Source organism: Bos indicus, chromosome 28 (assembly GCF_029378745.1).
Source record: "Bos indicus isolate NIAB-ARS_2022 breed Sahiwal x Tharparkar chromosome 28, NIAB-ARS_B.indTharparkar_mat_pri_1.0, whole genome shotgun sequence".
In the NCBI taxonomy this organism is placed as follows: domain Eukaryota; kingdom Metazoa; phylum Chordata; class Mammalia; order Artiodactyla; family Bovidae; genus Bos; species Bos indicus.
Genome location: NC_091787.1, coordinates 241471 through 259828, shown reverse-complemented (window position 1 = coordinate 259828; position 18358 = coordinate 241471). Strand labels below are relative to the sequence as shown.

At 35.1% G+C, this 18358-nt stretch overlaps 1 protein-coding gene and 2 pseudogenes across 1 annotated transcript; 2 read left to right on the top strand and 1 right to left on the bottom strand.

Moving 5' to 3' along the window:
* The first annotated feature begins 1237 nt into the window (after positions 1-1237).
* On the top strand, positions 1238-2280 carry LOC139180320 (olfactory receptor 4P4-like; annotated as a pseudogene).
* A 7053-nt stretch (positions 2281-9333) lies between these two features.
* On the top strand, positions 9334-12970 carry LOC139180319 (olfactory receptor 4P4-like; annotated as a pseudogene).
* A 2632-nt stretch (positions 12971-15602) lies between these two features.
* LOC139180439 (olfactory receptor 4P4-like) lies at positions 15603-16536 on the bottom strand. The gene is made up of 2 exons (XM_070782340.1): positions 15848-16536; positions 15603-15765 (listed from the first exon to the last, which is right to left on the bottom strand). The coding sequence occupies exons 1-2, from the start codon at positions 16534-16536 to the stop codon at positions 15603-15605; spliced, it is 852 nt and encodes a 283-aa protein (XP_070638441.1).
* Between the last annotated feature and the right edge of the window lie 1822 nt (positions 16537-18358).

The window sequence follows — 18358 nt, the reverse complement described above, 5'->3', positions numbered from 1 at the left end:
GACATGTGATATAGGAACAGAAAGAATTAAACATTTTCAGGATGATTGATTATTAGAAAGAGTAGAACAGTCTGCATACATCAGTTAGAAAGAAAACAATTTATGCTAGTGAATAAAACACTGTGGGAGACTAAAATTCAAGTGAAACTTATTAGTATCCTCAAATGCCTTACTGAATATCTAAAACATATATTTTTAAAGTTTGAGATGATATATTTTGAAAAAAATAGAGGTAGTTAACCAGTTCATTCTGAAGGAGATCAGCCCTGGGGTTTCTTTGGAAGGAATGAGGCTAAAGCTGAAACTCCAGTACTTTGGCCACCTCACGTGAAGAGTTGACTCATTGGAAAAGACTCTGATGCTGGGAGGGATTGGGGGCAGGAGGAGAAGGCGACGACAGAGGTTGAGATGGCTGGATGGCATCACTGACTCTATGGATGTGAGTCTGAGTGAACTTTAGGAGTTGGTAATGGACAGGGAGGCCTAGAGTGCTGCAATTCATGGGGTTGCAAAGAGTCGGACACAACTGAGTGACTGAACTGAACTGACTGATACTTTGCTTGTTATCCTTTTAACTATAAAATATAATATTTTATCTGTAAATTAAGCACACTTTTAAATTAGGCACAAGATAAATATAGATGATTTTGGCCATGTATATATACCTCATGATTCCAAATGTGTTGATTTTTTTTTCTATTTATCACATTTCCAGCTAGAATGGATGGAAAGAAATTTCTCACATATAAGATTATCCACATATTATCTCTTATTTTCTCTTAGGGTTTCATTTCTGTGTCTATTTTCTCAATAACTAATAGTGAGAATAGGAAAGTGATGACTGACTTTTTTCCCTACAGTACCATTTCTTGAATTCTACCAGGGCATAATATCCAGTTATGGTTGATAATACATGCTAATAGAATGGTTATGTAAATATACTGCATTCCACAGTGTTAGTTTTCAAATCAGGTATCAAAGTTGTTTATGAGAAATTAATATTTTCCTCATAAACAAAAAGAACTTAAGGAAAGCTTTTCAAAATAAAAATCAAATATTTTTCTTCAAGTTTTGAAACCTTTCTGTTATAAAATGCCCCATGCTGCAGTCCATGGGGTCGCAAAGAGTTGGATCAGACACAAACTGAGTGACTGAACTGAGCTGAACTGATGACAAGGAATGATATATTTATAAAGATTGATAACTGATTGCAGATGGCTACAAACCACTCTGAGTCATGGAAAATAGGAATAACATCACAGAATTTTTTCTCTTAGGACTTTCTCAGAAAAAAGGAAATTGACATTCTCTCTCTCTCTCTTTTTTTTTTTTTTTTTTTTTTTTTTACTGTTCTTACTTTGTTACATTGCAATTCTGATCGGAAACCTACTTGTCATGAGTTCTATTGCCTCCAGTCAACTTATGAAGCAGCCCATATATTTCTTCCTGAGTCACCTCTTCCTCACAGACCTTTGTTACACCTCCACTGTCACCCCCAAGCTGATCGCTGACTTACTGGCAGCAAAGAAGACCATTTTCTACCATGGCTGCATGACACAGGTCCTCACCATGCACTTCTTTGGGGGGATTGAGGTCTTCATCCTTGCCGGGATGGTCTATGATCGCTATGTGGCCATCTGCAAGCCTCTGCGCTGCACTCTGATCATGACCAGACAGAAGTGCGTTGCCATGATCGCTGCTTCCTGCGCTGGGGAATTCCTGCATTCCTTCAATCAGTTTCTCCTGGCCATCTTTTTACCCTACTGTGGGCCAAACGAAATAGTTCATTACTTCTGTGATGTGTATCCTCTGTTGAAACTGGCCTGCACTGACACCACCAGAATCGGTCTCTTGTCATCGCCAATTCGGGCCTCATGGGCCTGGACTTTTGTGGTCTTGTTGATATCCTACTCTGTGATGTTTTACACTGTCAGGTCCTACTCTGTAGAGAATTGCCACAAAGCTCTCTCCACCTGCAGTTCCCACATCACTGTGGTAGTCCTCTTTTTCGCTCCTTTATTCTTCATTTACATTGGACCAGCAACTACTTTCAGTTCAGTTCAGTTCAGTCGCTCAGTCGTGTCCGACTCTTTGCAACCCCATGAATTGCAGCACATCAGGCCAGCAACTACTTTACCAGAAGACAAAGTGTTTGCTCTTTTTTATACTATCATTTCTCCCATGTTCAACCCTCTAATCTACACACTGATAAACATGGAGATGAAGAATTCCATAAAGAAACTCTGGTGCCATATCACAGTAAGAAAAGAAATGAACTAAAACATACCTCTGATTTTCACCACTGAACTTGTTGAATATATGAATTTTATACACTGAAAACTTTAAAATGTATAATGCTTGCCTATGTTTTTTGTTTTGTTTTAGCAACATATAGATTCAAATATGAGCAAAATCTTACAACTCCCTGGATTTATCCAGACTCTCTGCTGTACTCTTTTCTAGTTTTCTTGTTTTCTTATTTATAGCTCCTCTTCCCCTCTGATCTTTTGGCTGTATAATCAATTTAGATATTTAGCAGTAGACTATCAAAGGTATCATGTAATACAAATCAACACTGAGAACCCATAGAGCCCATTCTTGTATGTGACTTTAATCAATAAAGCCAATTCCAGGTAGCAATGATTTAGAAGATAATTCCAACATTTACTTGCATAATTTAAAGAATATTTTAAATGACCAAATTTTGGACAAACTTTTGAGACAAACCCTCAGATGATTGTCTTTGAAGCCCTTCCCATACAGGCATATTGGGACCTGCCACTGTCACATATTGTAAGTTGAACCCACAACCCTCAACCATTGGCCCCAGACTTTTTATGAAGATCAGTCATTCTCTAGTAGCCCTGCCCTCAAAGGAAGAGTTGTAATGATGCAAGCCAGGGCCCAGCTCCCAGATTCCAGCTAACAAATGCATTCCAAGAGGAAAGAATTCACACAGAGAAAAACATTGTTTTCCAGTGGAAATCATTGAGACCTCTCTGGCTCTCTTCATAAAACTCAGAAGAATCTAAGCTAACAAGGTTTTCATTTGGGGACCCCAGGACTGATTAATAAACAGTTCACCCCAAGTGGAAAAGGAAGCACAGAGAGTTGAGAAATGCTGTACAGAAAAGCTGCCATCCTTATGCTTTGGTTCTGACCTACTGAGGTATGGTGCCTCCCATTGTCTCTGGTTTGTTTGAATGCTGTAACACCAAATAACCATTTGGCACTGGATGAGCTTGATGTTTCAAAAATGAAGATATTTTAGACTTCTAAATAAGTTGCCCTACTGGTTGTAAACCACAGAGTACAATGTGTGATGGCCATCTTCCATCACACTTATTATTGGAAGCATTATTTTTTTGTTCCTGTCCATAGGTCTTAAGAAGAGTAAGAACATGTGATAAGTGGATATACCTGGGAAACACTAAGAATAAATGCTAGTAGAAAAATAGATGCCTTTTATCATGAATTCCTATCTCTGAGGTGCTACAAGAATATGAAACACAACAGAACTTTGTTATCCTGTAAATAAATTGGCTCTTTACCCTTCCAAACAAATTTACCAATAAAAATGGACAGTTTTATGGACATTCTTAATGGTTGTCTTATACCATCTACCTTTGGATTTCTTTGTGAATGTTATGGTTCAGTGAATACACTGAAATATGGACAAGGAAATCAAATGGTATTTGGGATTTGCTTTAAAACACTGCAGAAAAGGAAAATGTGTGTGGTGGATAAATAAAGCAAGAATGACAAGTTATAGGTAATTATTAAAGTCGGGCGATAGACCCATGGGAGTTCACAATACTTTTGTATTTGCTTAAAATTTCTAAATTAAAAGAAAAGTCAAAGACATGGAAATTTTCCAGTGTTAAAGAACTAATATAAAAACACTCATTAGAGTATGGAGAAAAGGGAACCCTTCTAAACTGTTGGTGAAAATGTAAATTGGTGATGTCACTACGGACAACAGTTTGCAGGTTCCTTAAAAAACTAAAAATGGAAATACCATGTGATCTAGTAGTCCCACTCCTGGGCATATATCTGGGAAAAACAAAACAAAAAAACCCTCTAATTCAAAAAAGATACATGCACCTCAGTATTCATAGCAGCACTATTTACAAAAGCCAAGAAGCAATCAAAGTGTCCATCAACAGACAATTGCCTTAAGAAGTTGTGGCACATATATAAAGAAAGAATGGAATATTACTTGGCCATAGAAAAGGAACAAAGTATTGCCATTTTCAGCCACATGGATGGACCCAGAGAATACTGTATTTAGTGAAGTAAGTCAGACAGAGAAAGACAAATATATGACATCACTTATATGTTATGTCTAAAAAGTGATACAAATGAATCTATATATGAAACAGAAACAGACTCACAGACATTGAAAAATAAATTTATGGTCACCCAAGGGGAAAGAGAGGGGAAAGGGATAAATTAGTGGTATGGGATTAACAGATACAAAAAAAAAAAAATATGTATAAAATAGATAAGCAACAAGAATTTACTACTATATAGCCCAAAGAACTATATTAGGTATCTTGTAACAAACCATAATGGAAAATAATCTGGAATATGTGTATATATCTGAATCACTTTGTTGTACACCTGAAACTCCTTAAGCTAACTGGAAGACATGCAAAGAGGGTATAACCAATCTTGCTGGTACATTTTGGTTAAAATGAAAAACAGATTGCCGTGCTACTATTCTAACAAAATAAAGGTGTCAATAAATGAAGATGTCAATGTAAATGGCCCTCAAAAAAATAAAAATATAGCTTTCTACTCTGATAATTTTGTAGCCAATGGCGATCTGGAGCTTCTCATATGTCCAACACCAGTACTCTTACCTAAGTCCCACATCAATCTCTTTTCTTTTGTTCAAAGGAACTGTTTTTCCCAACTCTGTCCATGTAAACATGAACTGCAACTCTGGCTAATTCTAGCACCCGATAGTATATATTTGTTACGGGCATGTGTTCCGGACCCAGAATTGCTTACTAACTATGAGGACTAGGACATATGCTCAACAAACCATCCATCAAGTGATAATAAGAGCCCAGCACACAGTATTATAAAGATATGTGCAGGACCGAAATACTGGTCATACAGTAAGTGCTCAGTTAGTATAAGCCATTTTATAGCCCAGTATCCTGTTATGCATTAGAAATGTAACCATTCTGATAATAACTTTCCTTTGGAGTGGTGAGGGTGTGAGAATGGGACTCATATTAATGTCATGCTCCGACTAGTTTCCCTGGTGGATCAGATAGTAAAGAATCCACCTGCAATGTGGGAGACCTGGGTTTGATTTGCTTTCATGAGAATTTGTTTTCAAGTTGTAGAGAGAGCCATGCTAGATACAAAATGAGTTGTCAGTGTTGAGAATTCTCAAAATGGGTGCACAATTCAAAAAGAAAAATAGCGTATTTCTATGACTCAGTTTTAAATGCCCAGCAAACAGACCTAAAATATGTGCTAGAAATTCTTGCAAAAAATATCCTAACATATTTGCTTGTTGTTTTAAACCTAGCTCTTGACAGCTATCTGAAAACTCCTGGATAGGGAATGCACAGTATACACATCAGAGAACATAACAGAGCAGGAAAGTGAAAGATCACCTTCTGGTGTGAAATAAGCAAGGTCTTTGATAAGAAGACCAACCAGCCCTCAAAGTTTCCCTCTGCTTCAGAAGCCCTATCCTCCAAGCAACCAGACTTGTATTATTGAAAAATAAAACTTCAAAAATTAACACAAATGTTTCTGTTTTATTTTTACTATTGGAATAAAAGTTGTGAATATGGATTACTAAAATAATTGGAGACTGCAGCAACATAGATGGACCAAGAAATTATCTTACTAAGTAAAATAAGTCAGACAGAGAAAACCAAATATATGCAATCACTTATATGTGGAATCTAAAAAAAAAAATAAAATTACACAGATGGACTTATTTACAAAACAGTAACAGACTCACAGATGCAGAAAACAAACGTATGGTTACCAAAAGGAAAAGGGGAGGGGAAGGATTAATTAGGAGTCTGGGATTAACAGAATCAGACTACAAAATATAAAATAGATAAACAATGATCTATTATATAGCACAGGGAACTATACTCAATATCTGTAATAACCTATAATGAAAAGTAGTGAGATGGAAAATATACATGCATATAAACACACATATATATGATTGAATCACATGACTATATACCTGAAACCAGCATGACATTTTAAATAGACTGCAGTTTAATAAAATAAACAAACATGTCATTGCCAATATCAATCACTAAGTAGGGAATTCCTTCACTTTTGCACTTTGATTTCCTCCCTTCTCAGCTTATCAAGAACATCAGCCATATTTCTCTCTCCAGCTGGATCATTAATAGCATGTAAAATATCAAGAAATGATGATGAGATTCTTTGTAATTTAGTGAGTGACCTTACCAGTTCTTGCATTCAGGTTATTATCCACCTTTCATTAACTTTGGCTAAAATATTTTGCAAGTCAAAATAGAGAAGTTGATTCACACAAAATAATATCAATGCTAACAATGTCTGGCCATAGAAATTCAAATTGTGTCAGGAAAAATGCAATTAATGATAGCCCTTTGTATATTTGACTAGTTTTGCATCAACTTATAAATTCATTTTAGCACCATTTAATGACTATAAATATGTGGGGGAACTCTTGTCTGAACCAATGGTAACATCTTAGTGGTTTCTACATTAAATATTAATTATAAGTTCAATAGAATCTTTGACATGTTCATTCAACATTTGTATAAAAACACAAATATGTTCTGTCTTAAAATGCATCATTTGACAAATGATAAGCTTTAAAGAAACTATAGAAATAGATCTATTCATAGATACCCACTGACTGTTTAAAAAAATTTAGTGGTACATGAAAAGATCTTAGAAGCTTTAGATAGACAATAAAGACAAAGTAAATTTTTTAAAAGACGAATTCAGTTGTATGATTTCAGCTTTTGAACATACATAAATACCACATTTTCAGGTACCAAATGGATGAGAAAATACAATTGTCTTATGGAATTACATAAAGTAAAATTCAAGAAACAACTAAATAATAAATATCTGTATAACATTAAAAAGTCAAAGATTTACAACTGAGTAAAACTTCTATAAATTAAAATGAAAAGACGCACAGCTTCCTATTCATTTATTTAAAATATACTATTTGTAATTATACATTTGCTTGTTTATTTACTTCATTATCTGACTCCTTCTTTAGTCTCCAGCATCATTGAGGGTTTTGTTCACCACAGAGCATTTCCTAGGGCTTCCCTGGTGGCTTTGTTGTAAAGAACCCATCTGCCAATGCAGGAGATGTGAGTTTGATCCCTGGCTCAATAAATTCCCTTGGAGAAGGAAATGCAACCCACTCCAGTATTCTTGCCTGCAAAATCGCATGGATGGAGGAGTCTGGTGGGCTACATTCCATGGGACTCCAAAGATTTGCACATGACTTAGCAGCTAAACAACAGCAAATGCATTCTCCATAGTAAGGTTTATCCAATCAGACCTTTTAGAAGTAGGAAATAGTAAATATTTTATATGAATGAATTTATGAGACCATTTTATGTTTCTGTTATAGTTCTTTTAAAAATAAATTTTATACAAAATACATACACCAGAAAAAGCACATCTTTTTAGTAAAGAGTTAGCCATACAAAGATAAATTGGGAAATTATCTGTGCATCTGACAAGAGAACCCATGGGGTCATGTGAGCTTCCACCCCACAAAAAACCAACCAACCAACCAAACAATAACCACTCTAAAGCATAGGAGACTTTTCTGGGCATCACTTAGAAACTGTAATGCCCTAAAAAAAAAATTATCCCCCCTAGGGAAAATTCAATCTTAAACCCTGGGTCTACACTCTGAACTTTTAATTCTGGCCATAGGGTTCTCAGTATTTCCCATGGCAGCTCACTTCAGTCTCCCTCAGCTAACTGACTCTGCCCTGTCCTGACAAATGGGCATTATATACAACATTCCTTACATTCTTCACATCCCATGTCTAATTGTAGTGCCCTGGATGTTGATGCAATAGGGAAATGCAATTAAGGACTTCAGTGTATTAATTTATTAGGTAGAAATTGAGAAACTGAAGCTATTGTTTACATCTTTGGCAAAGTGTACTGATGGGAAATGTCTAAATCTTCAGAGATATTGAGACCTATTCTATAGTAAACATTTTTCAGAATTCTCCTTAAATGCCAATTCAACATCCAAAAGAATATATCATACATATGTACATATATATATATATATATATATATATATATACACACACATATACATATGCGAATTTTGTATAGAGGCAAAGGCAAAATATCAAAGAGACACATTTATTTTTTAGAAATGGAAAAACTGCTTGCTAAAAGTATCTCAAAGTTAGTTCAATTTGCCAAATATATCCCTGTCAGTGGAACTCAAAAGCTCTCTTATAAGATGTTATGCAGTTAGAGATGGAATGCTGCATGGAAATGGTAATTTTCAAAATTCTGACTTTATTTTAGGTGTGAAGCCTCATCTTATAAGAAATCTGTCTGATAAGTTAAGTAGCTGGTAAGTTAAATCCAGTTCCTAATTATACTAGTGACTTTCCTTAAAATGAATATTTGAATCATTCTGATTGTATTTATGATCTAAGCATTCTAACAAAACTTTGAAAAATGCCAGAATCTTTAAAATGCTACTTTTACTATTAGTGAAAACGTTCTGGCTTCAACTATCATGAACTGTGATTTGCACATGAGCTGTTAAAGTTATCAGTGCTATATCTCTCAGCAGCTATAAAAATATTACCAGATTTACTTATCTTTTTAATATTTCATAAATTTGATCATACAGTTAGTCCTTTGGATTCCATGATGGGAAAAAGTTGAATATGAAGAAGAATGGAGTGGCCCAAAAGATAAGTGGACAGTACTGCCGTGAAGGAACTGAATATTACAAAGAAAAATCTAATCAAATCAAAACACCAGTATGCTTCTAAAATTATGCAGAAGCAAACATGAATGATGAAATTTTCAAACAACCTACTTGAATGGATAGTATTTAAGTGGTAGACTTATTTTTCCTATGTTTAGATAATGTGTTTTTTGAAATGAATAAAAATTATCAAAGGGAAATACAAACATTTGTCTAATTTGGTTAGGGTTAATTAGTTGAAAATAAAGAAAACAAAAGTATTAGCTGACTGAAATAAGCAGAACATTTATCTTCAGAAATGTGGGGAAGTCAGCTCAATCCAGACCAGAGAGAAAGATTTGCTTAATGATAGAATGTTTCTCTGTAAACTACAGCCTTCAGGTAAGAAAGAACAGATTGTTTACAGCAGGAAAAGTATGCTATGTCTTATCTATCTATCTTTATCCCATGTTACAATATTACATATTTTAAGTAAGCTCAAAATGTATAGTAAGAATAATACAATATACCCATTGATATGACAAATATAATGTCAATGACAATGAATGTTTACTAAATGTTTTTTCTTAACATATACCAGTGTCTGTCCGAAGGGCTTCCCCAGTGGCAGGGCTGGTAAAGAATGCACCAGAAATGCAGGAGACCTGGGTTCAATTCCTGGGTTGGGAAAATGCCCTGGAGAAGGGAACGGCTATCCACTCCAGTATTCTGGCCTGGAGAATTCCATGGGCTGTATAGTCCATGAGGTCACAAAGTGTGGGACACAACTGAGCCACTTTCACTTTCACTTTCTGTCCCAGTGAAAATTGCTCAGTCATGTCCAACTCTTTGTGTTCTAAGCTGTTACATGAGTGAACTCATCACATCTTTATAGCAGATCTCGGAGTTAATTACAGTATTGCTCATTTTATAGATGAAGAAGTTGAGGTTACATATTTTGTCTGTGATTATGCTCCAAGAGGATTTTGGAGCTGGTATCTCATTCTATGTAGGTCCAGAATTTATAACCTTAATTGCTAGAATCTAGTCCTACTTGAATAGTTAAAGGACTGCTTAAATTTATAACACTATGGGGGTTTCAAGAGGAAGGAGGTGAAACTAGCATGTTTTTGAGCATCAAGTTCTGTATATGTAAGCTTATTTACATTCCACAATAGTCCTGTAAATTAAGCACTGCATGCTTATTTTAAGGAAGAAGGACAAAGTGTTAAAGGAGGTGAAGACTCCTGCATTTGAGTATCAGAGCTGTGTGCTGAACTCAGATCTATCTCCAAATTTCTGATATTAATATTAATAATATTTCTTATATTGTTCAGAGAAGAATAGTATAATACGCAATTTCTGAGCTGGTATACTTGCATTTTCTCTGGGGCCTTGATCTTGTATTTAGTAACTATGTGTTATTACCTCAGTTGTGTCTGACTCTTTGTCACTCCATGGACTATAGCCCACCAGGCTTCTCTGTCCATGGAATTCTCCAGGCAAACTTATTTATTGAAGTGGGTAGCCATTCCCTTCTCCAGGAGATCTTCCCAACCCAGGGACTGAACCCTAGTCTCCCTCATTGCAAGCAGATTTTTACCATCAGAGCCACCAGGGAAGCCCTTAGTAACTTAGAGGATGGCCAAAAATTATTCAATGTATAGTACTTTCCATATATGCTTTAAGAAATTTCATATTCAGTAATTTTTATTTAATAAAATAGCATATAAAGAGATATTATCTTTACCTCAGTTTTACAGTAAACTGAGGCACAGGAACTGTAATGAAATAACCACTTGCTGATACTGTATTTTTTATTTTTTATAGTCTCCATGTATCAAGCAGAGAAAGGCAAGCAGGAGAGAGGGAGACAGATATCTTCCCCAGATTAATGGAGAATCAGAAGTCACACAGTATTGGAATCTTGGGAGATCTTCAGACACTATCTTATCTCTTATTTTATGAGTGGGAGCCTGGGATCGTAGAGAATGAAGAACTAAACAACAGAATGAGAGAGGAAAAACTAGGTAGTTTGTCTATTCGTATAGTGTATTTACCAGATGATTAGCTGAATGTAGGTATAAGTGTTTCTATTTTAGAGAATTGAAAACATTCTTTTATATAGTCTTGCAGATTGTGTGGGTGAATTCTCTAAGAAATTAAGGGAAGAAGTGCTACATTTTGTTTATTGTATTGTGTTTGGGGGAAATTATTTTTGAATTAAAGGAGCCCATTTCTCTATATTTCCAACTTAGGCAACTATAAGATGTAAGTCAAATAGCTTCTGAAAGTAAATTTATCTTGAAAGAGGAAATAATCTTGCAAGAGAAATGCAGGCAAATAGAAAAAGCAGAGTTGTAGATACATTAACCTATAGATGTTACAAATAAAGTTTAAGAAATATAAAAGTTTCATTGAGTATTTCACATGATGGAATTATTTCCTCTTATAAATCAAAAAGGATTATGAGTCCACTTATAGAAATTATTTGTTCCTCAGTTTTATCATGAACTACCTGACTAATGGGTGATTGCTTATTTCTTTTATTATTCCTTCAAAACTATAGCACATTGTTTGCTTTCAATTTTGCTTTTTAAATTTAGTTTATATTTATTTAGCATTGACTATGTGCCAAGCACTGTAAAACCCACCCACACATCCTACACCAATTTTGTGATTTCATTTGAAACCATTTAATCAAGCAAATTCTGTAGTTACCTCTATTTTACATCCTAAATTGGCACATTATATGTCACCCTACTTAACACTATTAAGATTGTCTCTTCTTTCATTCTTGACAAATGTAATTTCTTGTTTCCTCACAAAATAATTTAAATTATATAAAAATTGGAACTTTCTCTAATTTGCCATTGTATTCTTAGCTCTTAGAAGAATATTAGTACAGATATTCAAAAAAGTTCCATTAAATGAAAGTGATTTGAGTGGGTCTCAACATGTCTTTAAAAGGCATTGGTACCATTTTAAGTAAATATTAGGTTTCCATTTTCTCATCATTGATTCATTTCATTACCTTTGTCATTTCAGATAATTTTCTTGAACATCATCAAATCAGGGAAGATTGAAGTAATGTTACTAAATTTATTCTCTTGGGACTTTGTATGGACAAGAAATTCCAGATTCTCTGCTTTTTATTTTTCTTACTCTGTTACCTGGCTATTTGGTTGGGGACTTTGATCATGATTTCTATTACATGCAGTCAGCTAATCACCCATCCTATGTACTTCTTCCTTAACTATCTTCTTAACCCTCAGATCTCTTCTACACCTCCACTGTGACACCCAAACTCACGACTGACTTACTGATGGAGAAAAAGGTTGTTTCTTATAAAAACTACATGACACAGCTTTTCACCACACACTTCTTTGGGGGGACTGAGGTCTTCATCCTCACAGGGATGGCGTATGACCACTATGTGGCCATCTGCAAACCTCTCCACTAAGCCATCATCATGAACAGGCAAAGACGTCACTCAATTCTCATAACATCATGTACAGGGGACTTCTTCATTCTCTTGGTCTCTTTCTTCTTGCAATTGTTTTACCTTTCTGTGGCCCCAGTGAAATATATCACTATTTCTGTGATGCATATCCTTTGATGAAACTAGCCTGCCCTGATACACACAAAATTGGCTTTTTTGTCATTGCCAATTCTGACTTGATGGGACTGGTGCTCTTTGTGGTTTTGATGGCCTCCTACATTTTGATTTTGTATAATGTGCACACATATTCTGCAGAAAGCTGCCATAAAGCACTTTCCACCTATAGTTTCCACATCACAGTCATGATCCTCTTTTCCCCACCTGTCTTCTTTGTTTACATTAGACCTGTCTCAACACTACCAGAAGATAAGGTGTTCGCACTCTTCTACACAATTATTGTCCCCATGTTCAACCTGCTTATCTACACACTTAAAAACATGGAGATGAAAAATTCCATAAGAAGAGTTTGGTGCAATAAAAGATTCTGGGAAGGAAGGTTAATGACTTGAAGGTCATTCGTCTTTGATGCCGGTAACTGTCTTCTCATCACTCCTTCTGTTGCTAATTCTCTCATGCTAATGGGAAAAACAGTCAGAATGTGTAAAAGCCAAGCCTTCAACAACAGCTTGCCTTCAGTGTTTCCTTTTTTATTTTCCTCTCAAAGTGTTTTCCTTGATTTCACTTTTCACTAATAATCCCCTCTGTTAAAAGAAAAAAAAGAAAAAAGAAAACATTTTACAGAGTAAAAACACATTGAAAAGTCTGGAGAAAGAGTGATACTGCTAGTATTGAAGGCTAAACCTGGGGGAGACATAGCCCTCAAAATACTCGGCCTCAAGGTGTAAAAGGTAATAATATGTTAAAAGGCCAAAGACAGTTAAAGAATCGGCCTGCTAATGCATGAGACACAGGTTCCATCCTTGGGCTAGGAAGATCCCCTGGAGAAGGAAATTGCTACCCACTCCAGTTTTTTTTTTTTTTTTTTTTTTTTGGGAAATCCTGTGGAGAGAGGAGTCTGGTTGGCTATAGCCCATGGGGATGCAAAACAGCTGGACATGACTCAGTGACTAAACAACAACAAAAAGACAGTTATAGGAAATTAGGAACAATCACATACTGCAAACTCCTTTCAGAACTATATACCTAGCCTCATGTCCTACAACTCTAGATTTTTTTTTAAATCAAATATCTACAGATTTTTTTGTGTGTATCTGTACACCACTATTATTTTACTTAAGTGAAAAGAATATATAGATCTAAGTAGAACATAGTGTAAAGTCCAGTCTTATAGTCTACATGGCATGTCCCTCTGAAAAGCAAGTCATTGTGTGATCTGCTTCCAACGTGACATTGTAAGTACTGGGGAAAATATATGTTTTTTATATGTGTATGTATATACACACACATGAACTCCTGCTATTTTAACTGGGTTTGACATTAAGTATATATGATCAAAGAATAAATAAACCACAAGTGACTTTGCTACAAAAAAGAAAATATAAATCCCTTAGTTCCTCAAAATAGATGATTTTTCTCAAAGTAAAAGACTTTCACTTACTATTTAAATTCAAGTGTAGAATAATCCTAAAAAAATATTTGACAAAATATAGATCAGAGTCAGTGATGGGAATGTATATTCTGCTGCTGTGCTTAGGTGTATCAGAGGAAGACAACATAAAGGTGAAGATCAAAGATTTAATCCTCAATAATGACATGTATGACAATAATGAACATAATGACAGTTCAGTTCAGTTGCTCAGTCATGTCTGACTCTTTGGAACCCCATGGACTGCAGCAAGCCCACATTTCCTCCCTTTCCTGAATTGGCAGGTGGGGTCTTTACCACTAGCTCCACCTTGGAAGCCGCTATACATGTGCCATATAATACATTATTCCTCCCCTTCAAGTTATTTTCATGATGTCGAATGAATCTTATTTATTAAAGAATTAAGTAAAAAAAAATAAAATTCAATTATTTGAAAAGAGATACTTATTTGTATATATATCTAGGGATATCAAAGTGTATAGAAATTATATGGAAATTGAAAATGTGTACCCTTTGCTTTGGGCTTGCCAGATGGCTCTAATAAAGAATGTGCCTGCAATGAAGGAGTTGCAGGAGGCCTGGGTTGGATCCCTGGGTGGGGAAGATCCCCTGGAGGACGACATGGCAATGCAATGGCAATGGAAAAACAAAAGCATACACTAGATTGAATAGATTCAGTACCAGCATTTACATTTATTTTTACAATCCTATTGACTTCATCTAAGATTACATGCAGATTCTGCAATGTTCCTGCCAATAACTTTTTCAGAAGTATAGAGTATCCATACTTCTCAGACATTGAAAAGTGGGCAGACATCCTACTTGTTTGATACAATCCCATTTTATTTCAACATAATTATTAGCAGAACTCCTCTTTTTACACTCAAATTATCTCAATTTTAGCAATAAATCATATAGTTCCCCTTTTTATTTCCAAACTAATTTTTCAGTATATATGAAGATATTGTCATGGTAAAAGCTTATATAATTTTTAATTTTGTCATTTTTAAGATGATTTCATTAAAATCACTTTAAAAACAAGTTCCAATTTTTATATAGTGATTTTCACATAAATCGTATTTTTGGTGTTCAGTTCCTACCTAATTTTTGCTTTTCAAATAGTTGCAATGAATATGGGAAGTCCTCAGCTGAGTAGAAAATAAGACTTTAAATTTCTGATACTCCTTTTTTTATGAGAATGCAGGGAGTACAGCAAGGTTCTATGGACTTTCTCTCTGGGATGATCAACATGACTGTAGCTTATGTACATTTAGAGATTCTTTCCATGGAATTAAAGTATGGGGAGATTAGAATGGTAACCTCCATTTAGTGACTTATGGAAAGAGAAAAAAAAATCAAAGCAAAATGTAACTTCAACAAGGAATTGATGACTCTTATTACTAGGGGAAGATGTTAATAAGAAACATAGATTGATAGAAGAAAGGATTTCAACTGATGCTAGTGTTTATGCTTAATTTTTCTAGAGCAAAGTCCATTGTTTATTAAACTAAAGTAAGCAAATATTACTTGAATAAGATGTGTAATGAGAAAGCAAAGTGATTTCATTTGATTTGCCTTGCAGTCAAAAATAGTTTCTAGCACCACACCTTCCTTAAGGCATTCTTCATCTCTGCATTTCTGAGAGTGTAAATCAGAGGGTTGAACATGGGAGGAATGATGATGTAGAAGAGAGCAAACACCTTTTCTTCTGGAAACGTTGTGGCCGGTCTAATGTAAATAAAGAAAGTAGGTGCAAAGCCCATGGTGGATGCATGTTGATGTATGGCAAAACCAATACAATATTGTAAAGTAAAAAAAAAATAAATAAATTAAAAATTAAAAAAAACCCACAACTGTGATGTGGGAACTACAGGTGGAAAGAGCTTTGTACCAGCTTTCTGTAGGGTAAGGCTTGATGGTATATAATATCAAAATGTAGGAAAGCATCACTACCACAAAGATCACCAACCCCATCATGCCTGCATTGGCCACCACTAGGATCCCAACTCCATAGGTGTCCTTGTTGACCAGTTTCAGCAAAGGATACACGTCACAGAAATAGTGATCTATTTCATCGGAGCCACAGAAAGGTAAGTTAATGGTGAGGAGACCCTTGGGAAAGGAGTGCAGAAATGCCCCAGCACAACAAGCACTGACCATGGCACAGCGTCTGTGCCTGCTCATGATGACGGTGCAGTGCAGGGGCCTGCAGATGGCCACAAAGCAGTCAGAGGCTGTCATGGTGAGGATACAGACTTCAATCCCCCCAAAGAAATGCGTGGCAGAAAGTTGTGCCATGCAGTCTATGTATGAAATTGTGCTACTTTCTGCCAGCAAGTCAGTGACTAACTTGGGTGTCACTGTTGAGGTATAACACAGGTCTGATAGAGCAAGGTAATTAAGGAAGAAATACATGGGTTGATTATTTAGTTGACTGCATGTGATAGAAATCATTATGAGCAAGTTTCCCATCCAAATAGCTATGTAACAAAATAAGAATACTAGGAAGCACACATGTTTGATTTTCATGTTCTGGGAAAGTCCCAAGGGAATAAATTCAGTGATGTTACTGGTATATTTTATGGTCTAATGCAGTGAAGACTCAGTGAGTTTGCCTTAAAAAAAAAAAATATATATATATATATAAATATATATATATATATATATATATATATATAACAGGTTAGCATGAGAAATATTGACTAAGCATGGTGTCAATCAGAGTGAGTGTTGGAGAAATACATTCATTTGGTAAATCAGCTTCCAACACTATACTTTTAAATAGTTAATTCTAAACCCCATATGATTAGCTTGCCATATAATACACCAGATCCAATTATTTTCTAGAGTGAAAGAGAATAGTATTAATAAGTACATTTGCTCAAGTATAAACAAACATGCACAGTCATCTTATGTATGGGATGAAAAGTGAGCTTAGGAAAGATACATTTGTTTTCCTGAAGCAGCTTGTTTGCTTAGGAGATTCACACAACCAGACTTAAAGTGAAGGGAGTAAGGTAAGTTGTGCAATTTCAAGATAGAACCCTGTCTTTATTTAAAATATTTGTAATTTTCTTGTGGAACATTATTTTTTTAAAAATATTGCACTAAATTATTATTATATTTATCAATGTGTTGCTGGCACACAGGGCAAGTGACTCATTTGACTCACTGAATAAAAGCTATAGCAAACCTAGACAGCATAAGAGATATCACTTTGCCAACATAGGTCCACATAGTCAAAGCTTCAGTTTTTCCAGTAGTCATGTATGGATGTGAGAGTTGGAGCATAGAGAAGGCTGAGTGAGGAAGAATGGAGGCTTTCAAACTGTGATGTTGGAGAAGACTCTTGAGAGTCCAAACAGCAAGGATGACAAACAAGTCAATCAATCCTAAAGGAAATCAATCCTGAACATTCATTGGAATGACTGATGCTGAAGCTGAAGTTCCAATATTTTGGCCAACTGATGTGAAGACCTGACTCTCTGAAAAAGACCCTGATGCTGGGGAAGATTGAGGGCAGAGGGAAATGGTAATGACAGAGGATGAGATGGTTGGATGGCATCATCGACTCAATGGACATGAATCTGAGCAAACTCCAGGAGACAATGAAGGACAGGGAAGCCTGGCATGCTACAGGTAGTCCATGTAGCAACAAAAAGTTGGACACACTTAAGACTGAACAAGAAAAAGTCTTGATTCTGGGAAATAGACTGATATATTTACAAACATTGTGGAGAATAATAAAGAAAATACTGTATCAGGTGAACCAAAAGTGGCTGTGGCATTTCTTTTTAATTTAAATTATTAAAAGTAATAGTAATTATATGTAAAATTAAGAAACAAAGGTTGCCTAAAAGACTAATAACAGTAATAAGGAAATGAATCAAACACTCCCTTGATACAGATCAGGTTTCAATAATTTCTATAATAGAATATTTTGCAATTAGACTAATTATAATCTTTCTGCTTTGTTACCTTTTAGGTTACAATGATTTCTTCACAAATAATATATCCCCAAAAATATTTTTCAAAGTATCACATATATTATTAGTATTTCTATAATCAGAAAAATATGTAAAAGTACTTCCTTAAATAGCTTTAGTTTAGGTTGTAGATGCTTTCATTTCCAATTAATTTTCCATTATGCTTCTATAATTTATAAGCATATTTTTAGTCCAAAGTATCAAAGTAACAAAATGGGAAAATAATTAGAAAACTTAACTGGTTCCCTTTTTTCCCTCTTAAATGTTTCTCCTTGACAGCCTCCAACTTAATATCAGGGACTTCATACTCATGTTATTTAAATTATAACTTACATTTCCAAAACTCCCATGTTATTTCCAGTTTC

Bases quoted from the DNA above. Each gene is read 5' to 3' on its own strand.
- LOC139180439 (XM_070782340.1), bottom strand. From the start codon at position 16,536: ATGAAAATCAAACATGTGTGCTTCCTAGTATTCTTATTTTGTTACATA. The intron at 15,766-15,847 runs TTAATTTTTAAT...ATCCACCATGGG, and splicing joins ATCACAGTTGTGGGTTTTTT to CTTTGCACCTACTTTCTTTA.